The sequence below is a fragment of the Pelobates fuscus genome, chromosome 12 (assembly GCF_036172605.1).
Source record: "Pelobates fuscus isolate aPelFus1 chromosome 12, aPelFus1.pri, whole genome shotgun sequence".
Lineage (NCBI taxonomy): Eukaryota > Metazoa > Chordata > Amphibia > Anura > Pelobatidae > Pelobates > Pelobates fuscus.
Window position 1 is genome coordinate 29,224,423 of NC_086328.1, and position 25,039 is coordinate 29,249,461.

The 25,039-nt window shown below is 40.0% G+C and overlaps 2 protein-coding genes across 2 annotated transcripts in view; one reads left to right on the forward strand and one right to left on the reverse strand.

The window, feature by feature from the left end:
• Nucleotides 1–1,975: 1,975 nt before the first annotated feature.
• On the forward strand, nucleotides 1,976–7,819 carry CLEC3A (C-type lectin domain family 3 member A). Its single transcript, XM_063438739.1, has 3 exons — nucleotides 1,976–2,197; nucleotides 3,120–3,203; nucleotides 7,082–7,819. Exons 1-3 carry the CDS (start codon nucleotides 2,032–2,034, stop codon nucleotides 7,468–7,470), a joined length of 639 nt encoding a protein of 212 aa, XP_063294809.1. The 5' UTR covers nucleotides 1,976–2,031; the 3' UTR covers nucleotides 7,471–7,819.
• Nucleotides 7,820–11,040: 3,221 nt separating this feature from the next.
• LOC134578411 (uncharacterized) overlaps nucleotides 11,041–25,039 on the reverse strand; it is a 59,266-nt gene continuing 45,267 nt past the window's right edge. The window contains exon 5 of the mRNA XM_063437411.1: nucleotides 11,041–11,446. Within this exon, the coding sequence (XP_063293481.1) occupies nucleotides 11,268–11,446 (179 nt within the window). The 3' untranslated portion in view covers nucleotides 11,041–11,267. The remainder of the gene's footprint in view (nucleotides 11,447–25,039) is intronic.

Below are 25,039 nucleotides of genomic sequence, written 5' to 3' on the forward strand. Positions count from 1 at the left end.
CTGATTGTGTGCGGCCATTCAGCTCGGCTGCTTGACTCTGCCCCCTAAATTAATTTATTTTTAATTGCTTTCTTTAACCTGCACTAATTATGCACACATTTTTATTGCAAAAACTGTAAAAAAACAATTTTTTATTTTTTTTTTTGCATTTTTCTGTATTTTTTTGATAATAAATAAGCATTTATATATATATATATATGTTACATCAAATTAAAGCCCTTGCTGTCCTTTAAAAAACAGTATATAATATGTGTCGGTGCAATAAACGAGAGAGATGCAAATTGCAGTTGAACGCAAACAGCAAGAAAATGCAAAAATTGCTTGTGTCATTAAGCGTAAGACAAGCTTCTGAAGCTGTGTCCTTAAGGGGTTAAATCCCCAGCACAGTTTTTCACATTTTTGTTTACACTGATTTTTTTTTTCATTTTGTCGAACATATGAAATAAACTTTAATATTATTTTTAACCTTTTCTTTTTTGCAATTAGAATTGTATTCCTTTTTTTTTAAAATTCAAAAAGGGGGTACAGAAAAAAAGGGGAAATAGAGGGGGTTGAATTAACACACTTTTTTTTTTTTTTTTTTTTTACATATTTTGTAAATCATCTCTATATAGTGTTCAAATCAGAATAATGTCTATTTGATATTTATCTTAAGGTTTTAACCTTTTCAATTGAGTTTTTACTTAATAGGTGGGTAACACCCTCTTTGTCTTTCTGTGATATAGTATCCATGTGTTTACACACCCGGTTATGTTTTCTCTAATTAAGTCACTCCATTTTCTAATTAAGGTATTCCATTTTCTTCTAAAATATCTGAGTATTGCCCATATTACCCACTTATTCCTTCCTTGACCTTAGGGCTAGATATTCTGCCCTCTGGGTCTCCCCTTCTTTTGCTTTATAGTCAATCAGAGAGGTTTCATTCAACAGCTAATTCTAGAGTGGGTAACACACTTTGAGACGCTATAAGAAGAAGAATGGATTGGCCAACTACCTTGATTATAGTAGCGACGGCCTATAGTTTGCATCTAATTATTTATTGGGGTTTGGGTCCTGATATTTTTTCTTGTGATTTTGGTGCAGCTTAGTATATTACAGTTTTAAAACTCCATGGAACATTGCTTAGAATTTTTTACATTCTATTTAGACTGTACCTTACAGGTCTAAATTAAACAGTTGGGCAGTTTCGACCCTCTGTGACTTGACCTACAGATAAACAGAATCAATGTGTGAATTCTAAACTAGATCACTATTCATGGACAGCAATATAAACATATAAACCAATATGCAGCCCATCTGAAACAAGAAAGACGGCTTTATTTATCATACATTAGACATACTGAGGTTCTCGATGAATGGTCCTATTTGTACATACCTAGCAAACTGTCAAAATATGTTTAGTGCTTTTCTAATGATATTTTTAAGTAGGGAAAGGTGATGGCTTAGCAGGTTACAGGTATACATTATATTTCTACTTACAGCAAAAAGCTAATTTTATATATATTATATATTATTATACATATGTTATTGTAAAAATATTATTTCAAGAAGACCACCAACTGACATTTGGACATGAACATTTTTTTTTTTTTTTTATCAGGATAATAATTACCCCTGCAAGCTAATCTGTGTCGGTGATGGCAAATCTTGGTTTTTCTCTATACAGATTAAAAGGTTTATTATTTTATGATGACATACAGTAGATTAAGTAATTAACATGTCTTTATGTTCATCATACCTCGTCATTAAATTGCCTATTTATACGTTATGTATCAAAACATATTTAGGAAATTATATAGTCTGTACACTTTCCGGTAAGGGAAAAATAGTTCAAAAGATGTATTCATTCATGGAAAAATACTCAGGATCCTTTAAAAAAAAAAAAAAAAAAAAAAGTGCATGAAAAATAAAAAATAAGCATTGGATGGAGAACAAGGAAGGACCTTATTCCAGAGCATTTTGTAAGCAAGGAGCAGAGCCAGATGCCTGAGGCCACATTTTTAAGCTGTCCCAAGCCAACTCCTACTTTCAATGCTTAAGTACTTTACCTTCAGTCCTGATTGCTGGTCCTCATCTTTCAACATGGCACAAACACGACTGTTCGTGCTCCTCATTGTCACTATTCTTCTACTAGATCAAATTAGAGGACAATCATCAAAATTAAAGACTCGGAAAGACCGCAGAATAAAAGAAAAAGGTGAGAATCTATGACCCATATGGAATACAGGCTCCCTTGATAAAGGTTTCTTGCCGAAACGTTGTTTTTTTTTTATTGACTCTGTCCCTGCTTCTTACTTAGTTTGGTATGGTTTTTGCATTATTCTTATATGTTGTATCTGTCTTTTTGGGTTTTGATTATACTAGCATTACCGTTGTTTGCTTAAATTATAGTTTTCTTTCATCTATATATTACGCATTGTGCGTTTATATATGTCCAGAATTTTTTCTGGTAAATATTTTACAGCATTAGGACTTTGCATTTTGGCTTTAAAATTTAAAGAGACATTCCTTTAGTATATACCCATTTAATAAACATTTTTCATATACATAAATATCTATGGTTGTGCTCCTTACTCTATTCATATTGATATGTATTTTGGGTTCTTTGGGGGATAGAGCCTTATGTAGGTGAGCACCCAGCATTTACTTATTTAGCCTCATTTAGGGGCTACTTTGTCGTCTAGTTGAGTGTGCCCACCTTTTTTTTTCATTTATATTACCATATGGAATACAAACAGATCTCTTAACATCATAACATTTGTAGATTAATTGGGCATATAACATTCACCTCCTGTCTCTTTCACTCTGTTTTAGAATCACTGTACCTTTTGGTTTCAAATGAGACAGAAGAATTTTGTTGAGATCTCAGTAACACATAAATGATTTCACATTTGTACAGAATTTATTTTTTTTAAATACATTATATATTAAGAAAAATTAAAAGTTCTCCTGAAGAGGACATTATCTAAGAGTATATACATCAGAATTAAACGCAATGTTATATTAATATTTATCTGTTAAGAGACACTGCAGAGCTAACATTGGGCAATAAAGTAAAAGGCTTCATTTAATAGTTCAATCTAAACCTAAATTGCATTTTTTTTTGCTTTTTGATATAGAAAAGGACGGTGATTTGAAGACCCAAATTGACAAGCTATGGAGGGAGATTAATTCCCTAAAGGAAATGCAAGCATTGCAAACAGGTAAATACGCGTGTAGATTTTTTGACAATTATTATAGAATAGTCAGCCTATATGTAGAGGTGGTGTCGTTTTTAGTTATTTTATGGACAACCATATTTTGAGAACATGAACAAAGCCTCTTTCAGGACAGCGCAGGAGCCAGCCAAGACTTATAAGATGCAAACCTTGTGTTCATGACCATTTGTAGCAGTGGAGTGGTTAGACGAAAACTGTTGCTTCCAAACTAGTACTCTGGGCCACCAAATCTTCAGGAGTTTCCTCAGTTCTATTCCATTCTCTAGAACGTTAAACATGGACAGGTAGTTTTGAATTGACCTGAGATCTACTGTAATAAAGAAGAATAAATGTATGATACATGTTTAAAATAAAAATGATCGTAGAGTTTCTGTCTTGGTGGGATTTCCCATTGACTAGCAGGAAGAGCAGCAATAGAGTGTTCGAATTTAAAAGAGGAAAGATCTACTCAGGAAAGGTTGAGTTTCAAAATGGAAGTCCTATCTGTGATCCTTTGAAAATCAGCTGTCCATTATCATAATCCTTGAAGGTCAATGGAACAATGACTAACTCAACCTCACAAGCATGCTACTGACATAAGTCTTTACCCTATCTTTGAATTCAGACATTTTTCAAATGCTGTCATTTTGATTGTCAAATATTGCTCGTATTTGCCCCTCGTCAAATGCAAGATATGACCTTGGGACATTTTAAATCTTGCACCTGCATATTAACACTTTGTAACTTTAATATTTATAAGGGAAATAGTACAAAAATTCCAATGTAGCTTCACCACAGATTACTGAACTACTTGGAAGAATTGTTATAGTGGATTAGACAAAATGCAAACAGTATATTATAGCAAAAATTGCTCTTGCTGTTTAGAACCATGCAAAGCAATTTGTAACATGCTTGACAAGATATTTTGTATTAGAATACCCACCTCTGTTACTTAGAAAATGTTTTGTTTTTGTTTTTACACACTATTAACCAGACTGCCTGACTGGCTGCAGTGAGTGACGGCAGGAGTGGGCAGGGCAATGGTCCCCCACCACCCCGTAACATTTTCTGTTCATTGACCAAACCTAAATTATGAATAATATGCATCCTATTGGGTGTATGCAGCACATTGAGTTATAGTGTGCATTTAGATAATGTTAAAAAATAAGAAAATATATATATTTTTTAATAAAGCACAAACTTCTAGATTTACCTCTATTGAAAAAGAGATGGGCAGGTTTTCCCTAAAAAGTTAATAGGAAGGACGGTTTCACCTGGCACACTGCTGTTCATGCGTATGTGTGTCCCCAAAACGCTCATAAAGCAGAGAGTCAGTAGTGAACATCATGTTCTAGTATTCGGGTTCTGTGAGGACCACAAGGAGGCACATTGCCTAGGTCTCCCCAAGGCCACTGAGCAGTCCTCCACACCTCCTGCAGCAAGTGAAGATAGGCAAGGGGAAGACAGGTTCACCAAATCTACATCCTAGGTCATCCAGAACAACGTCCGTAAGATCGTATTTTCAGCTGATAATTCTGTATCCATTATAACTGTATCAGTTGTAACATATTTTATACATGTTGCAAGTAGGTGATGTGAATGTATTTTTTTATGATGTGACATGTTTCTTTTAAAGAGAAACGGTAGCTTCTTAATTCACACTACTGAATAAAGCATTCAAAGTCATTAATATCCTGTATTAACTTTTTGTCAGGAGATGCACCATTTTCTTTGAAATGTGTAATAAAGATTTAGAAAATGACATAATAATCCAGTTCAGACAAGGCAAAGCCATGGCAAACATTGCAAATTAGGAGACGAAAAAGAAATGGGGTTTCCTTCCTATTCTTCGCTGTTTGCTTTCTCCTTGCAGAGGACCAGTTGCAAAGGACAGATCTTAAAACAATGATTGACAGGCAGCTAGAATGGAGGTGCTTAGTTTTAGGATAAAGAGTCATGAATTTCTACTTTTAATCATTTTTGACACCTTCAAAAACATTTGTTAAATATAGGGACAAGGAAACAAACCTAATATTAAAAATTCCTTTGAAGTGACAGTCCCCAGTTAAGATGTTTGTGGAGCAGTAAATGAAGTGACCAAAGTGCAATACGATAACTTGTTCTTGCAATTTGAATACCATACAGCAATTTCAGAAAAAATATTTAGTGATTTATCCTCTAAATTGGGAATTGCAAAGCACAGACGAGGGTATTGCAATTTTAAGTCAAAACAGCCAAATTTAAAAAACAAACAACAACAAAAAAAAAAAAACACTCAACTTCTCTTCATTTCCAGCATGATGATATTGCTATAAAATTTCCCTCTGTTCTGTAGTTTTTCCAATCCAGATAAGCGGAAATATAATATACATTTAGAATGTTATGAAAATCATGATGTAAAAGGAAGCTACCATTGGTGACTGCAAAGCTAGCTTTGCAAGTTAGGCCGAAGCCAGATTTCCACACGAGAAAAATAAACACAGCCATGGCGCTCAATAAAACAGATAATTATTTTAGAGTTACTGAAGATGGCAGGGCCAGGAATAATATTTCAAAAACCACATAAATAAAGGCTGGATTATGTACACTCATGGAATGCTTAAAAAATGCTTGGCTGTTCGGCTCTGTGTTACACTCTATTTACTCCCTGAGACCAAACACAGAGTCCATGTTCTTTTGCTTGGCTCTGAAAGAGGCCAGTTTTATAAAGAGCCCCTCAGACATTTCGTACAGACACATCCTTATATTTTAGAGGAATAGCCAGTAATGGCTCCCCTGCAGCTACTGATGGGATGTAACTCATCTTGCTGAAGCAGCTGACTGATAAACTGTTCGCTATGACCAAGTTATAACTAAGACTTTAAACCCAGGTCTAGATGGAATGTATTATATTCCCAAATCTAGGAAGTTTGAAGCTAGCCCAGGGATCTTACCCCTTATTTTCCTACGGGGCAGGACATTTGCGAACAACAGGGAATGAGCAAGCTGCCAAACCATCAACAGACTGCCAAAATTGAACTACTGAGTTTTCTGAAAGCAATTTCACTAAGTAGGGTAATGAGGTCATAGTAGAGCAAAGCAAACCTACATTTCAGTATCAAAAGTTGGCTTCAAGGTGAACTGTCAGTAGAAAAGTGGCCGCCATGTTTACTCAAAAATGGTTATGATGAAAAGAAGCCCTTGTGGAGAGCTTTTTTTTTTTTTTTTTTACAAACTTTACAAAAGTCAATGTTTAAAGGGAGGCTGACTTCATAGGATTTTAATATTATGGTCACTTTAACAAATATGTGTTCTGAAAAATAAAAATGAGATGTAGAAATCCATACTGCTTTTTTTTTTAGATCTATCATGTAGTAGAGTGTCTCCATCTTGACTTTCAGTCAAATATTATTAATAATTCTGCCATTTTCTGTCTCTTAAAGGTAAAATAAACCTTTGTACCGAGTCAGTCTGCATAGAACCTTGCGCCAACTTGCGTCAACTAACTTCTTGGTGTCCGAAAAAAAAATCAATGGTCTATCTAAGGAAGAAATGTTGTAAATGGAGAAGGAGAAACAATATTTCATGTTTTTTTTCTTCCTCCAATGCAATCTGTTCCCCAGTTCTGCCAAGACTGAACTGGATTATGGTGTAAATCGCAAAATCTTTAACACACACACACACACACACATATATATATATATATATATATATATATATATATATATATATATACATATATATATATATATATATATATTTTAAATGCTGCATTGTATGAAAATAAAAGGGAAACACACGTTATAGGTGATTTTCAATTCTTTAATTGAAAGATGAGATATCCTGACATGTGACCATTTCCCTTTAATACAAAATAAATAATGTAGCGTCTCTTGTATTTACAGTGTGCTTGCGCGGAATCAAGATTTATAAAAAATGCTACTTGGCATTCGAAGAAACTAAACACTTCCATGAGGCCAATGAGGATTGTATTGCAAAAGGAGGAACCTTAGCGATCCCCAGAGATGCAGACGAGAACAGTGCTCTCCGTGATTATGCAAAAAAAAGCCTTCCAGGCACAGGGGACTTCTGGTTAGGCATCAACGATATGGTGAATGAAGGAAAATTTGTAGATGTTAACGGGATTGTGATTACGTACTTTAATTGGGATCGTCCACCGAATGGAGGCAAGCGCAAAAACTGTGCCCTCTTGACTCATGCTTCTCAAGGAAAATGGGCGGATGAAGTTTGTCGCAGTTTAAAGAAATATGTTTGTGAATTTATTATTCCGTAAAAAGACTGTGATAAGAAGGTTGTGATGGTCATTGATGAAATGTTTACCGGATATGTATTTTGAACTCTAAAAATTTAGATATTCATGTGGAATCATCACCTAAGAGTCTTAAAGGGGTTTATTCACTAAAGAGTAATTTGCAGTGAATTTACAAGCAAATTGGAATTTAGGGTGACGTAGCGGATTTGAAAAAAAATCTCAAACTTTAAGTTAGTACAATTCAATGTTTACTAAATATAACCCTAAGATTTTTAACTCTGTCAAAAAGACGATTTTTAAACCAGTTTCTAAGGCACATTTAATAATGATTGGGACACATTTTTATAGGATTAACATTTTTACATAGTTTGCATTAAAAGTAAATATGTACATTTTTTAGTCAACGTATTATGACGTTATTTTTTTTGAAGGAGACATTTCCAAAGTTAATACATAATTCTAAACATAAACCACATAATTAATTGCTGTAGGAGTTGTATATTTATCCCTTCTCTAACGCTATTGCAGCCATCATAATGTCTGGACCGTGTAACTGGCTCTGCTCCTGACCTGCCTCCTTGACAGTCTGAGCCAATCCAATTCTTTCCTATGAGAAAGCATTGTGATTGGCTCAGATCACAACTTCTGATGTCAGCCAAGGAGGCAGATCAGGGGCCGAGCCAGTAGCAGCAGAAGACAAATAAAAGTAAGATTTTACTATATTTAAGGGGGCAAGAGGAGGCCACAGGGTTCTAGATGGTGTTTTTAACACTACAGGGTCAGGAATACCCGTTTGTGTTCCTGACCCTATAGTGTTCCTTTAAAATAGCTGAAAAAGTTTTTGTTTTTTTAATTTCGCTCAAAACATGCAATTCCTTTGTCTATTTCGTGCAATTACAGATTTAGTGAATAACACCCCACAATATTTTTTTTAAGGTTTATTGATTGATGCAATTCTTTAAGTGGCAGGTTAACTTTAATTTTTCGAGGGGGGGGGAAGGGGTGGAAATGGGGTGGAAGCCTCAAATAGGTCATTGTTGGCAATATGTTTGCTTGCTGTCTCTGGTTAATAATTAAGGGATGACATTGAAAATCTCTTTTGGATTTATGCCTACAAATTGTAAGAATTAAATTATTCATTGCAAAAATTACGGTGCTTTACACTACATCAGCATTATTACATTATTGGAAGTGGGTTGCATAATGCCAGCTTGTTGGTATAAATGAGTGAACTGCATTATAAAGTTTTGATTTCTACCAGTTAATAGCTAGTTTCCCACAAGGCATTGAAAGTTTTTTCGCCCATCTGCTCCATCAATAGAATAATTAAAATTAAAAAAAAAAAAAACAGAAACACCATTTTGCAGAGTAGTTAGTGAGTCATTCTTAAAGTAAATCCGTGCTTATACACCTAAATGGGGAAAATGTGTATATCATTGGCAGATCCTAAAGGGAGTCCTGATATTGTGGGAACTGTTCCAATTTCAGGGAGCTCCCGCCGTCAAGGGCGGTTCCAGAACCTAATCTCAGTAGGGGCACTGGTAGATTATTGAAAGGAACAATCCAGACACAATAACCACTACAATTCTCTTAAGTGGTTATGGTGAAAAGAGGAGCTGTGGGTGTGAGCATGGGGGTGCAGTGTGTGAATGTGTAGGAAGTCATTGTATATGTAGGGGGAGGGGGCAGATTAAAGGAAATTTATATATTTTTTTTTATTATTAAAATTTATATTCTTTATATCCTCTGGTGGTCCTAGTAGGGAGTGAACTCTAGCCTGTAGCTCCATGGTAACCGTGGCAATGCTGCAAGCTCGAGAGAGGAGAACCCAGTGAGCTGCAGACTAGAGCTCCTGGGTGTCCCCCCTACCCTGCTGGCTGCCCAGCAAAGTGCCAGTGGGCTGCCGAGAGAGAGATCTCTTATCTCCCCTCAGGTCCGTGAAGGCACACAGCATGTATAGCGCCAGCCCTGCATGGTCTGGCAGGGGAGAGCAATGGAGAGCCTCTGTGATTTAGTTTTCTCGGGAGGGGGCAATAGTCCGGTTATCCCCCATGGATCGGCCACTACCCACCATCCTGATTTAGTTTCCTACTGTTCTACATCCAGGGACACCATGGAATGGTCTTCAGGTAGTACAGCGCAAGCACACCATTAGACAAACTTGGGCTGTGCATGGGTACTAGGACATGGAATAGAGCGCTCCCTGCAAGGTCTGTAGGTTGGGGTCAGGCCACAACAGTAATGCAAATCAATTAACAGACGATGCCACCTCTCAGGTTTGCCCGGCCAGTCACTATCTTATACCCCCCAATATAAAGAGGTATGTGTATATATTAATCTGTGTGGTTGTGTATTGGTGTACATTTTTAAGTTTGGCCATATGTATGAATGTGTGGGTGTAGATAAAGGTATGTGTCACTGTTCTTTGGAATTGTTTATATCGGTGTTTGTGCAAATGTGTCCATTTCCCAAGGATACAATCTGACACAAAATACAGCAGCACCCTTCCTGATTCTCGGCCCTGGAACTCCCTTAATGCATATTAGATTAGCCTAGCAAGCTAATTAAATATTGCAAAAAAACCACAAACGGTGTTTGAATAATATATAGCTAAAGCAGTAGTGTTATGCCCTGGATCAAGACTCAAAATCTTCTCCCCATGCTATTTTAGTGGGTCCCCAATAAGTAGAAGATATATAAATATTCATCAGGCAATGAAGCATTTGACTGAACAATGTCCTACACTAACCAGAAAGTTCAGGCCACGAGGGGTGCATCCTCTATAGCTGCAAATTTCAGTCCTGCAGTTAACGAATGGTCATTTTGTTTAGGCCCTAGGGAATATTTGTGCACATTTTTTCCAACGATTAATTGCATTTTTAGACAAAGTTTCCCTTTAATCCATATCATTATCTTTACCTAATTTGGTCTAAGTTATTTACTATATACTTTTATCCAGTTAATATCTATATATAGGGTTATTCAAATTTCAAATTGAAGTGAGTTATGCTTCCAGTTTGGCTACTCTGCCATTGGCAATATGAACCTTCACACATCAGTGCCTACCTCTTTATGAAATAATTTCACGACTTATTGAAACAGTATGTGGCAAATGAAACAAGTTCACATTCACTCCTTGATTTAGAAATAAAAAATAAATAAAACATATTTTAAAATTATATACATCTTATACTGTAAAATTATGTGGATTTATTTTATGCTGCTGCCAATGAAATGTTTACCTCTCCGATTAGGAATATAGTAAACATGTCAGATTAACACAGATATTTAATTATCTTAAAATAATCAACGTTCATTTATTACTTTTACTTTCACTGGACTATTGTCCAGGGAGTCATGAGCCTACAAACAAAAACTAAAAAAATGTGTTTGAGAAGTCGGTCTACTCAGTATTACGATTGACTACATAACAAGAATAAAATTTATGATTATACAAAGGATGAAATAATAAAAAAAAAAAAAAAAAAAAAAAACACAAACTTAAAAATAAAAGTAAAAAGGGATTTACAGTCATAAAATTATAGCTTTATTCATGATTAAGGACCAAAAAACAAAAACAAAGCAAAAAAGTAGAAAATTAGGGAAAACAAAATCCAAATAAATATACATACATACAAGCAAGAACCGGAAAAGTGTTGCAGATCTCGAGACAGTTAAGTAGGTTTAATTTAAGTTCAACCCTTTCTTAGTTATTGCATTTGCATCCTGTTATTCACTGTGAAATCCTTTGACTCCAGCAATGCCTTTGTATTTTATGCGTATGATGTCCTTTTAACAGTTTCAGTCTCTGCATGCCTTCATTCAAACATGGTGGCTGAAAGTCCATGAAGTCTGAAATCTTCTACAATTTGTCTTGAGTGCTTTATTTTGGCAGAAATTGCTTCAAAGATATCATGCTGGTCCACAGCGGATGCCACCTTATAGATTAATTCTTCGGAAGATTCCAAACCGAGCAAGCCCAGGTTTACTCCACAACCTGTAAAAATAGAATTTACAAAGCAATAAGCAAGGTTAGAGAATGGGCTACTGATAGGCGATTAGCACACCAACATTCTATCACTTCAGCTATTGCTGGACTCAAACCCGTATCAACCATTAGTCAGCTGGTCATTAGGTCTTATCGTTACCAGGTTTTATGGGAATAAAAACAAAACAATCTCATAAAAGTGTTTTCTGGTCCCAATTCAAAATATACTTATGCTTTGAAGACACCTGTACGTGGATCTGGCCTAGTTACACATACTACAGTATACCCAGTCTAGGAATCCAAGACCACACGGAAAGGTCATAAAATAAGACTGCTGGAGGAAGACTGCCTGTTAATGCGGTTACAAGCAGCTGTTTACCAATTGTCTCTAGTGCCCCCACGTGGCCATTGTATGAAGAATCTTGAAGCACAACTCTTCTTGCTCCACTTTGACCTTGCGGTTTGCGACCCCAGTGTCTTTAGCAGATACATCTATACAACTTAAAATGTTCAGAAAAAGATTATCAGGACATACAAATGCTGCACGATATGTTGTGAGTTCACCAATAGTATAATTTAATCTAAAACAAATCTATAACAAAACATAGTTTTTGACTTCTGGTATATTTCCTCAAGCATAGTGTAGTGGCAACTCTAACTGTAGAAGGTCCTATTCACGGTGTTTGAAAATCTGAATTATAATAATGACACCAGCAACGTGACAAGATAAACAAACAAAAAACAAAAAACAGAGGAGAAGTACCCTAAAGCCAAATCCTTAATAACACACTTCCACTTTTCTTTGAGGCTTGAGGATATCATAGAAAATAAAATTTAGACTGCAAACATAAAAGCCAGTAGCATTCAGACAGGACATGAAACTCCGGTCCAGAATCCAGAAGAGCTGTATTACACTAGAAAGAGAAGGAAAATGTGAAGGTAATAAACATCCAATACAATAAGTAAAGCATAAATAGGCTAAAAGAAACAAAGCATCAGCAAGGAATAGACCGTTTGGAAAAGGGTGCCCAAGGACAGAACCATAATCAACAATGACATCGAAAAGCATGACACAATGAGTACAAAAGTAAAAACATATGGAAGGTGGATCGCTAGTCTAATCCACCGACCACAGGATGTAAACTAAATTGGCACCAGTTGCTGCTGTACCACATATCGAACCATGGAAAAGCCAACTAAATCATCTGGCGTGAGTGGTCATAGATACTGGATCGTATGAAGGGGCATACGCGTTAAAAAGTTGTCTAGCCAAACTAGGCCTTGACAAATTACATTCCAAAACGAGAAAAGCATGTGGCTATACACAGTTGAGGCCTTATCATGAAAAAAAAAAGGTTAAAATATGGTGTCATAATTAGCCTTAGTGATCTTAGAAACAGAAAAGTAGACCCTTTCCAGGGAAAAAGAAAATGCATCCATGCCCAATGTACGAACATTGGACACCTGACGAAAGGAGCCGAGGCAAGACAGAAGAGCATAGCAAATTTGGTAGATAGCGGTCATAAGGACAAATTCTCATTGACAAGGCAATCCTTGAGAAATTTCAGGATTACATACACGTGCTAGAAAAGCAAATATTTGGGTCTTAGAAACCTGGAAAAATGAATGTGTTGAAACAAATGACATACAAGCAGAACCCTACCAACAGGCATACCCTGCGTGGGGAAATGGGTCACTGAAATGGCAGGCCATAAGAGGTTAATCTTGTCGTAGTACAAGCCTTAAGTAGAAAGGTAGGATAAATAAATTAAGAATGGGAGGCGTGGCTTGGTAGGCAAGGAGAGCAGTTGCATGGCGTTTGAGCTCAGGTGATAAAGAGCCGATATCTCTACAAATTCCCATTTTTCGCCAGCCAAACACTCAACTTACCGGCCTGACACCTCAGAGAAGGTATGGGGAAGAGGCACAAGAAGCTCAAAGCCCTGTCAGGCAAGGGAACCTGCGTCATCAGCGATATGCTGCAGCTGGGAACAAGGCCCAAGATGGCGGCGTGGTGGGAGTTTAACACCTCTGAATCATCAGAGGAAGAACTCCTAGATGCCCCAGACACCATCTTAAAAACATGGGGCCTTAATAAACCCAGGTCTACAGAAGACCTCAACACCTCGGCCACCAAGGGAAAACATACTGGAGCTGATGAAAAACCATGAGGGCATTCTTAAACTCTGACCTCAATGTGGTTAGGGAAGAAATAGCGTCAGTGACAGCCAGGATTTGAGTATTGGAGGGAGATAACACCTCACTGGCTCAGAGGCAGATAAGTACCGCAGACAACCTGGCCAAAGTACAGGTCTCGCAGCAAAAACGGTCTAATCACCTAGATGCCCTTGATGATTACCACAGATGCAAAAACCTAAAGCTCAGGGCATTGCCGAAATGGTAGAGCACGAAGAACTACCGCACTTTGTTAGAAGATTGCTGGCAACTATCCTGCCCCAACAACAGGTCAAATCACTGCTAATTGAAAGCTGTCACAGACTACCTACCTCGACTAAAGCACCAGCAGGTGTACCTAGAGATTTGCTGATACGCTTCTCATCGTTCCGCGACAAAAAGCAGGTGATGGAGACACTGAGGACGCAGTCACCCCTACAGTTCGAGACCTCAAGCCTCACAACTCTACAAGACCTCTGCCGGTTGACACTAGAATGGCGCCGAGCCTACATGCCCATCACGAAGCTACTCCGGGCAGCCAACATCCTGTATCGATGGGCGACAGCTCACTCTCGGCCACTAAAGAGGGCAACACTTAGAGGCTCACCATCATGGCTAACCCGGCCACCTTCCTGAAGTCCTTGGGCATCTCCAGCCCCAACAGAGGGACCGCCACAACATTGGACATTTCAGCAATTAGCCCTTTTGTTCCACGCTCTGTCACGACACAGGATGAACAGTCGAGCACATTGAGCATACCTTGCCAGCAAGAATATTCCTTAAGAAAAGTTTTATTACTCTCACTAAGTACCCACTATGAGCGCTCACATTGCACCCTCCTTAAAGTAATGTCAGCACCCAGCTAAACTAAGCATGTCCAGCTGAGGTGGATCAGGGAAAAAGAGCTCCAATGCCTACAGTATCCAGACACACAACAACACGACCACATATTAATACCTGGCAGCAAAATACGCTTTAAATATCATCCACCAATATTTCTACCTTCCACACCAGCTCATACCTGCATTTATCATAACATTTCAAATAGGGCATTGTTTATCGTCCTGGAACAGCGAATGCAGTAACAGTTGCGCACTTCTGAACACGATTGTCTCTCCCACATTCATTAGCCCACCAAAATTGTATACCACAATTCATCTAGTACACTCATAACCCTCACACCTATATGCCACCCCACATACAGCAGAGTATTTACTGTATATTGACTTAATATGTAGGCTTACGTTTTACTTTTGTTTATTAACTTTGTTTTTAAAAATGTGCAATGTTCTTGATGCCATCAATGTACTCATATGTCTAAATCTCTGTTTGCACCAGCTATTGGGGCGGCGCAAATTTGCCTGTTTACCATATGCACAAATAAAATAAAGAATTAAAAAAATAAGTTAAATATGGCCTCTAAAGGGGCAGTAGAAGATCAAAATCAGCTTCCAAACAGCAACCATGCCAATGGCCCCAGGTATTGATATAACTATGTAATTGACATAACTACAAAAAAGAGGGGTAGTATACCAGCACTAATTCAGATATAATAAATATATTCCAAGTGCAAGTGCTTAAAATTCCTATATTAAAACAAAAGCTGCTAAAACACCAATGTGTGATCTCTCCAACAACACAACTCCACAAATTTTGATATCCAGTAAGGTGTAGCGCTAACATATAAAACGTGGAAGGTATAGCAACTTATACAGGTACCTTAAATTTATAACTGTCAAAAGTGACATTACGGAGATTTGAGACGCAACGCACCCCCGGAAATGGTGAGATAAGGCACGCGTCTTACAAACCGGCAGAGTATTATCCCACTGTTAAGGGGGTATATATAGCAGGACTGAAAGTTTATCTTCACACTGCCCAGCTGAGAAAGCCGAAAACTTATCTGGCAAAACGCGTCCTGGGGACAGTAAGAACTTATGCCATTAGTGTGTTTGAAATAGTTTTATGTACATATTTTTTTGCACAGAGTTTGTTTACATTTTTTTGTTTGGTGATAAAATTTGTAATAAATAGAGATTTTATTTGACACAAATGACATCCAATTCCTGCTATGCATAAAGAAGGAGTGTAGTCCTGAACTACACAATGCATCAAGTGTGAGCCTACTGTCAGGGCTCCATGCTTGTGAGTACCCATTTGTTACCTATACAGTGAATATATAAGGTTATATATAAAACCTCCCTGCTTCTGAGCTTCTATACAGGAAGAGAAAAGAAGACCTACTTGTATTGAGAAGGGGAGAGTCACCTTAACGGACCCTTGGGTGCATCCCACTTGAGCTAGGTTTATAGCTCAAGAATATGTGAGTGGTCCCTTGACCTTTTTTTTCTACCATTTGGTTTTACACTATTATACATTCAATTTCTTTGGGATTACATGTTTTTATATTGGGACTTTTGAAGTTAGAAATGTAAGGTACCTGTATAGGTTGCTATACCTTCCATTGATATAACTAAGTCTATTCCCTGGGGCACAGGAATCCCAGAGTAAATCTTAAGCAACAGCCAGTAGACCACTGATATTCCAGACACCCCCAAAATCATCCAAGCTATTAGGGAAGCTGCTCCTGAACAATTATGAGATTCCAGAGAGGGTCTAAGGAATAAGGAAAAGGGGGGACAACCCCAGATGAAGAGAAGGGCACTAAAAAGAAAAAAAAAAATACATTAGAACAGCATTAATACTCGGACCTGTAGGCTGAGCATCAAACAAAGGGGAAGTGTGTTATTGGGGGTTTGGATTTATGGTTCCTCTCCCCTGTTTTATTAGTTGGTTTATTTTGTCACCTTGCAGCTATTGGAAGTTGAAATTAAGAAGGTATCTGCAAAATATGAAGAGTCCTGCACTGTATTAAAATTGTAAATCATGTATTGAGGAACATAAAGGGTTCTGAATTGACAACCCAATGGTTCATTATCTATGGTCCATTATTCATAGATCTCTCTCTAGCGCGGGGAGTTTCAACTGATAGAATATTCATGGATAATTCCTCATTTTAACCACAAGAGGGAGCCCTGATATTTCTCATGTTGCTTTAAATTTGTTATGCTCATGTTTAACCCCTTAAGGACACATGCCATGTGTGACATGTCATGATTCCCTTTTATTCCAGAAGTTTGGTCCTTAAGGGGTTAAAGGAACACTACAAAGTCCTAAAGCACTTCAGTTTCTTATAATTGGCAATGATATAGCACCAACTTATTCCGAAGCACTTTACAATATTAAAAAGAGGACAAGTTTAACAACACGAGACACTGACAAAATGTAGCAGGAACAATAGGTTGATGAGGACACTGTTAAAACGAGCTAGAAATGCTTTAGGGGCCAACGGAGTGGTCTTTCTTAGTCTCTTTATAAAAGTGCCCATTTCAAAAGAAGGTTGCTTTTGTTGCTTCCTTTGTACCCCAGAACAAAATGGAAAGAAATTAGTCTCATAAACAGACATGTGGTTTGACTGTACTGTACTGTCCTGCTAATCTCTTGGAGGTAGAGCAGAGACGTGGCAAGGAATTGTCTGGGGCTCGTTTAGAGGCAAGTAAAAAAAAAAAAAAAAACTTACTTAATATTCAGCAGCCTGAGGGGGCAGGCTTTTGGTGTTGTAACAACCACGTTTATGGTCAAACTGCCCAAAAATGGTTGACAAAGACGGGACAGAGGGCCCAAAGACTCCTTTCACTATAACTACTACAATAAGCTGTAGTGATTGGATGTTTAGAGTGGCTCTGTTAAGAAAATTGACATGCGGAGACATAAACTGCATAAGAATGAGGTTTAACTTCACAAGACAGAGTCATAAACACCTGCTTTAAACAATGCTGGCTTGCTGTGCTTTATTAAGGGGAATTATCATTAAAGGGACACTATAGTCACCAAAACAACTTTAGCTTAGTGAAGCCGTTTTGGTGTATAAATCATGCCCCTGCAGTTTCACTGCACAATCCTCTGCCATTGTGATTTAAAACACTGTTTATACAGCCCTAGTCACACCTCTCTGCATGTGACCTGCACATCCTTCTTAAATACTTCCTGTATAGAGTCAGCTAATGTTTATCCTTCCTTTATTGCAAATTCTGTTTAATTTTGATTTTCTTATGTCCTGCTCTGTTAATGGCTTGCTAGACCCTGCAGATGTCTCATGTATGTAACTAAAGTTTAATACTTAAGGAAAGTTTAATACTTAAGGTAAGTTACATCTGATTGAAAGTGAAACCAGTTTTTTTTTTCATGCAGGCTCTGCCAATCATAGCCAGGGGAGGTGTGGCTAGGGCTGCATAAACAGAAACAAAGTGATTTAACTCCTAAATGGCAGTGAATTGAGCAGGGACACTTCAGAGGCATGATCTATACACAAAAACGTCTTCATTAAGCAATCGCTGTTTTGGTGACTATAGTGTTCCTTTAAATAACCCCATTTAATAGATAATAGATTATCTACATATCCCTGCTCATCAAATAAAAGCAGCAAAAACCTATTTTGCTGTTAAAGTCAAGCATATATCAATAATTTTAATGTAGTCCACTGTGTATATTATCCTACACTTCCAAGACATACACTCAGTGGCAAAGCTTGACATTTTTTTTTACCCAAGGCAATGACCTAATTTTCCCTTTCAAGTGCAGGCAGCCGGTGCACACTGGGATCAGGGAGATCCCACCATGCACCCGCCCACCGGCTTTCCTGACAGCCAGCACAGCAATTGTGTTTTGTGTAACAGAGGCTGCTTGTGGGCTTTGTGTGTTGTGATTTTGGTGAGGTTGTGTTTCATATGTGGGAGGTGACAGTGTATGATCACTAAAGTGGAGTGACTGTGAAATAGTGATTAAGGAGTGACTGTGGCAGGGTGAGGTGTGGTGAGTGACTGTGGTAGGATGGCAAATGTGACATGGTTAGGGTGCAGAGTATGAGAGACTTAGAGTGGTGGGTGTGGTAGGGTGATTGGTGGGGTGACTATGGCAGAGTGAGGAGAGTAAGTGTAGCAAGGGGAGGTGTGTGAGTGTTACATGGTTTTGGAAGTAGGTGGGACTATGGCAGGGCGTGGGGACTGTGACAAAGTTAAGGTGGAGAGTATGACAGGTGCAGTATGGTAAATGTAACAAGGAGGAAGTGACAGTATGTGGGAAGGCTCCCACCACAGTCTCCCTCCATTGACCAGTAATACCTTTTTATATAAGGACACATTCTTCAAAGCCTTTTTTTCTCATATTTAACAATGGTGCCAATATTAGCGGAGTATATTATATATATGTTAAACATATGAGCAAAAATGTATGTATGTATGTATGTATACACACACACACACACACACACACAATATTTGTCTCCCACCCCACCTGCAGCAAGAAGGGGGCAATAATTCAACCCCTGCTGGTCCAGTGGTCTACTAGTGTAGCCACAATCCTCTAAGTCTGGAGCTTTGTGAGGTCAGAGTGCAGGCTGAGAAACCTGGCGTCAGAGCTGGAGATTTTGAGTATCCAGCTCTGGCTGCAGCATCCCCCTTCATGTGGCGCCCAGGGCACTTGCACAGCATGGACTCCCTGGAGAAATCAGCACTTTTAGAAATTTAGCCCTGAGCTAACGGAAGTGGCAGGCACTCTCTATTTAAGTGTTCCTGACTTTTCCTTTACAGTTCTTAGACCTGCTGCAGACACAGATCAGACGCGTGCACGCGCACAATCCGATGCGCACAAGTAACTGTATGTGTGCGTGTGCACAAGCTGTTGTGCGCACGTGCCTGTGTGTTCAAAGTCAGAGGCTTCTCAATGAGAAGCCTCTGATTGGTTCTTTACAGGGAAAGAGAGTCTCTTCCGGGAATAAAAGGGTAGGGCTTGCTAAGGCTGCAGTCATAAGATCTGCAGCCTTTGCAAGCTCTTAAGATATACCCCAATGACTACATGCATGGATTTTTCATGCATGTATTTGTGGTGGAATCTCGGTAAAAATAAATTTAGTAGGCCGAGATTACCACGTGGCATGTGTACGTGCATATGCTGACGTATCGATCAGTTGGTTGCACGAGGCAAGATACGATCAGTAGTGTACGGAGCATGTGCAAGAATACAGGATATAGTATTCCCCCTCCTCCATTGTGCTGGACAAGCCATGCGGTCAAACAGGAAGTTAATTCTTATTTGTGTTGATTGGTCAAGGGAATGTGCGGGTGGAGCTTAATATGGGAGGAGTTATATGCCTATATAAGGAGCCTGCACTATTGTCCGGGGCTCAGACTTTGCTGTATTTTGGTGACGCTAGTCCCTCTGAGTCCCGATCGGTGATCCAATAAAGAATCTCTTCCTTCCTGAAGAAACCTGTGTCCATCTCTCTGTGCTTGGCTTCCGTCAGTTTCTCCGGTATCATTTGGTGCATTGGCCGGGAAGCTCATCGTTCAACGGTAGCTGAGAGGCAGAGGCGTGAGACGGTCTATCTTTGCCCACGTTCTCTACGGCTGCACCCCTGAACTTCTGCGTGGACCTCCCTTCGTCTCGGCGCCACTGGTCTGTTGTCCAGGAGATCATCGGCCTCTACGTGAGAAGTGCTGGGGTGTCCCCGTCGATGAGTGTGAACTCAGGTTCAGGAACGAGGAGGTAAGACAACTGCTGTTTTAGACGGCAGGACCCGCTAGGGGTATACCGATTGTGCGGTAGGCCCAAAGGGGTTTTTGAATCTGTATCTGCCCCCTCTGTCGGAGGGAAGGAGCGAAGGCGCACCGCTCGATCGAACGCTCTTTAGTCAGACCGTTTGATTTGGTTAGTCAGGCGGGGTCCTGGTGTAAATAGCCCTAGCCGGACACCGGTGTCTTGTCTAGACTAGCGTTCTAGGGTGTATATTACGTTCGCTAGGTCAGAGGGACCGGGAGACTAAGAGGCGCCTGTGTAAATTCGGTTCTCTAGCTCGTTGTATAGTGCGACTAAGAGGCGCCTGTGTAAATTCGGTTCTCTAGCTCGCTATATATGTGGTGATTGGGCAGTGTGGCTAACCAAAACGGGTGTATATAGTTTTAGGTAGTCCATTCAAGGTACTGGCCAATAGTTTAGTTGGGAATTGTAAATGTGTTAACGATTGTTTTAGTAAAGTGTATATCTTGTTAGATAGCGCGAGCTCAGCCGTCTAGCGAGAGTGTTAATAGTGTGTTGCTGTATTATAGTGCACGGTACCATAACCCTGTATATTTACTGACATTGTATAATAAGTACTAATCATTGTCGTCAATTGCATGTTTTAACACCATAACCACTAATAATTGTATTGTGACCTTAACTTGTACTTTGACCTATGCTAACCGTACTGTAACCGCTATTTGTAAAAGACGATGTTACTGGGGTGTGTTATAGACGGGTAATTCGTATATAGAGAATTATAGCGTGGGTGACTGTATAGTTACGCCAAAGGGCATAATATTGATTATATAGTGACTGGTGTAACAGCTGTGTGTGTACGGGAATTCCCTGAGTGTTTATTGTTATTGTGTACGTTTCACTTGGTAACCGTACCACGTGGTGCTGTTGCCAGAGGAAACGGGTGTGACTGTTGAATAGTACGCGTGTATAGTAATCGTTGTCGACGACGTTCCATTGTTAAATATGGGTGCGTCGCAGTCAACGATTCCGGATCCCTTAGGATGTATGGTTAAGAATTTTAAAAAGGGATTCAAGGTTTGTGATTTTGGGGTTAAGATGTCTTCTGTGCGTTTAGTTACTTTGTGCACTAGGGAGTGGCCTACTTTGGTTGCGGCATGGCCGCCACGTGGCAGTTTGGATCCAACTCTGGTACAGCGCTTACACGTGGCTGTATCAGGTAGGCCTGAACTTTACGGCCAGTTTCCTTATATTGACTGTTGGAGACAGGCCGTAAATGACTCGCCAAAATGGCTCCAGACATGCCACGAGGAGCAGTGTCGCCTCATGGTAGCTAGGACTTGTTCGTCCACTAGGACTGGTGTTAGGCCCATTTTGGACACGCCCCCTGAGTCCGAGATCCCTTTGCCGCCCCCTTACTTTCCGTTAAGAGGAAGTGACGCAAACGCAGGAAGTCCTGCACCCCTCCCCTCATTACCCTCATCCACTTCCGCTTCCTCCTCCAGTACAGGATCCACACCCCCTCGTACTAAATCTCCCCTTCCGGAACCAGAACCCACCCCCATTAAAAACGAATATCCTGATTTGGCGCCACTTCAGACTTCCGGTCAAGCTTCATCTAGCTCGGCCAGAAGTGTTCTATTTACCACCTTTTCCCAAAACCAACCTCCCACATCCCCATACCCTATCTCTCCCCGACCGGAACCCATGACTGACGCCTCCCTACGTAGCCCCATCCAAACCCGACAGTTGACTGGTGCCCAACAATTAAAGCACTATCAGATGCCTCTTCGCCTAAATCCCGGGTCAGCTTATATCGATGCCGCAGGTCAAATGGCACACGCTGACCCAGTCTTCGTATATGTCCCATTTACCACTACCGACCTTTTAAACTGGAAGACCCATAATTCCTCGTATACTGAGAAACCACAAGCCATGACTGATCTGTTCACCTCAATAGTACAGACGCATAATCCGACATGGGCTGATTGCCAGCAGTTACTAATGACTTTATTTAACAATGAGGAAAGGACAAGAATAAATCAAGCAGCCATTAAAGCATTAGAAGATAGAGCCCGTGCTTTGAACCAAGCTAATCCAGCAGCATGGGCCGCAACACACTATCCCAACACTGATCCCGATTGGAATGTAAATGGTGCTGATATGGTTCAACTCAGAGCCTATAGAGACGCTATAATTGCTGGCATGAAAGCCGGAGGAAAGAAAGCCATTAACATGTCGAAGACAGTTGAGGTGATTCAGAAAAGCGATGAAGCGCCCAGTGTCTTTTATGACCGATTATTGGAGGCATACCGCTTGTATACCCCCTTTAATCCGGAAGACGCAGATAATTCCCGAATGGTTAACTCCGCCTTTGTCAGCCAAGCTTACGGAGATATTAAGCGCAAGCTACAAAAGTTAGAAGGGTTTGCAGGTATGTCCATCACCCAACTAATGGAGGTAGCAAATAAGGTCTATATGAACAGGGATACAGAAAATAAGAAAGAGGAAGAGCGTAAGATGCGTAAAAAGGCTGATATGCTAGCGGTAGCAATCGCAGGCGTAGATAAACGGGGCCCAGATAGAGGCAATAATAGATGGAGTAGGGAGCCTTTGAGTAGGGATCAGTGCGCGTATTGCAAGGAAGAAGGGCATTGGAGGAACGAATGTCCGCAAAGAGAGCAGTACGAGAGAGACCAACCCAGGGCAGGCTACGGAAACTTTAGAGGCAGAGCGAGAGGTAGAGGAGGTCCCGGAGGGAGTAATGGTTATAGAGGGAGTAATGGGAACAGAGGAAGTGTTAGGGAAGACAGGTATATTCCAGCAGCGCAAAGGTCCCGCGATAGAGAAGGTAGGGACTTCGTAGGATTGGCTGACACAGTCATGGAGGACTATTGATACCGACCGGGCTCCATCCCCCTTGGTCGAGCGGAGCCTATGGTCGATGTATCAATAGGGGGGAAAAGGAGTGCATTCATGATCGACACTGGTGCTGAACATTCAGTGGTGACTAATCTAGTTGCTCCTCCATCTGGAAGGACTATTACTGTGATAGGAGCAACTGGAAGAAGTGCTGAAAGACCGGTTCTTAAAAGTCGACTCTGTACATTGGGAGGCCACGTAGTAAAACACCAATTCCTTTATATGCCTGAATGTCCAGTCCAATTGCTGGGACGTGATATGCTATCAAAATTACAAGCGCAGATTACGTTCCTACCAAATGGAACAACATCTTTGAAGTTTAATGGACCTTCAGGTATTATGACTTTATCCGTACCAAAGGAAGAAGAGTGGCGACTTTATACAGTGTTGACTAGCCAAAACCCTAGGAGTGATGAGACATTGTTTAACATACCAGGAGTTTGGGCAGAGAACAACCCACCAGGACTGGCCCGCAATATTCCACCAATAAAAATTGAACTGAAACATGGGGTTTATCCAGTGAGCCTAAGACAATACCACATCCCACAGAAGGCTAAGAAGAACATCCAATCCTATCTGGATAAGTTCATACGGTATGGTATCCTAAAATTCTGTACTTCCCCCTGGAACACCCCATTGCTGCCTGTTCAAAAGCCCGGTACAGATGAGTATCGACCTGTGCAGGACTTAAGAGCAGTCAATGATGCGGTTGTTAGTATACATCCAGTTGTACCCAATCCATATAACCTGCTCGCTTTAATTCCGGGCGGGGCTACTTACTTCACAGTCTTAGATCTCAAAGATGCCTTCTTTTGCCTCCGAATTGCCGCAGAAAGTCAATGTATTTTCGCTTTCCAATGGGAGAACGCTGTAACGGGCTCAAAACGCCAAATGACTTGGACAAGACTGCCCCAAGGGTTTAAAAATTCACCTACCCTATTTGGCTCAGCCCTAAGTCAAGATCTATTGGATTTCGAGTCCATCCCAGGAGAGTGTGTCTTGTTACAATATGTAGATGACTTGTTGATAGCAGCAGTTACAAAAGAAAAATGTCAGCAAGCAACGCACGATCTACTACACATTCTCTGGAAGGCAGGATACAAGGTGTCTAGGAAGAAGGCTCAGTTGTGTTTGCCAACTGTCAAGTATCTGGGATTCCATATCTCTGAAGGTCAAAGGATTATGGGGCCAGAGAGAAAAGAAGCTGTCTGCCAAATACCAATACCCAAGAATAGAAGACAAGTGCGAGAATTCTTGGGGGCAGCAGGCTTCTGTAGGATATGGATTCCCAGCTATGCGATACTAGCAAAACCTCTGTACGCAGCTATCAAAGGTACAGAGCACGACCCCTTCTTATGGACCCAAGAACAGCAAACGGCATTTGAAGATGTGAAGAAGGCTTTGATGAGTGCCCCAGCATTAGGTCTACCTGATCACACACGACCATTCTACTTATATGTACACGAGCAAAGAAGAATGGCTGTGGGAGTATTGACACAGTACTTGGGATCATGGCAAAGACCTGTTGCCTACATGTCTAAGCAACTGGATGCAGTGGCCAGCGGACTTCCACCTTGTCTAAGAGCCGTAGCTGCAGCCGCCCTGCTAGTAGCTGAAGCCGATAAACTCACTCTGGGTCAAGAACTTTATGTACGAGTCCCACATGCAGTACAGACGTTGTTGGATTACAAAGGAAATCATTGGTTTAGTAACAGCCGTATGACCAAGTATCAAGCAATGTTGTGTGAAAACCCAAGAGTGCATTTAGAGACTGTAAACACCTTAAATCCAGCTACCCTTTTGCCACAACCTACTGAAAGTCAACATGATTGTTTGGAAGTAATGGATGAAGTATTCTCAAGTAGACCAGATCTTCGTGATTTTCCCATCCAGAACCCCGATGTTCAATAT

Bases quoted from the DNA above. Each gene is read 5' to 3' on its own strand.
- CLEC3A (XM_063438739.1), top strand. From the start codon at position 2,032: ATGCTTAAGTACTTTACCTTCAGTCCTGATTGCTGGTCCTCATCTTTC. The intron at 2,198-3,119 runs GTGAGAATCTAT...TTTTTGATATAG, and splicing joins CCGCAGAATAAAAGAAAAAG to AAAAGGACGGTGATTTGAAG. The intron at 3,204-7,081 runs GTAAATACGCGT...TTGTATTTACAG, and splicing joins AATGCAAGCATTGCAAACAG to TGTGCTTGCGCGGAATCAAG.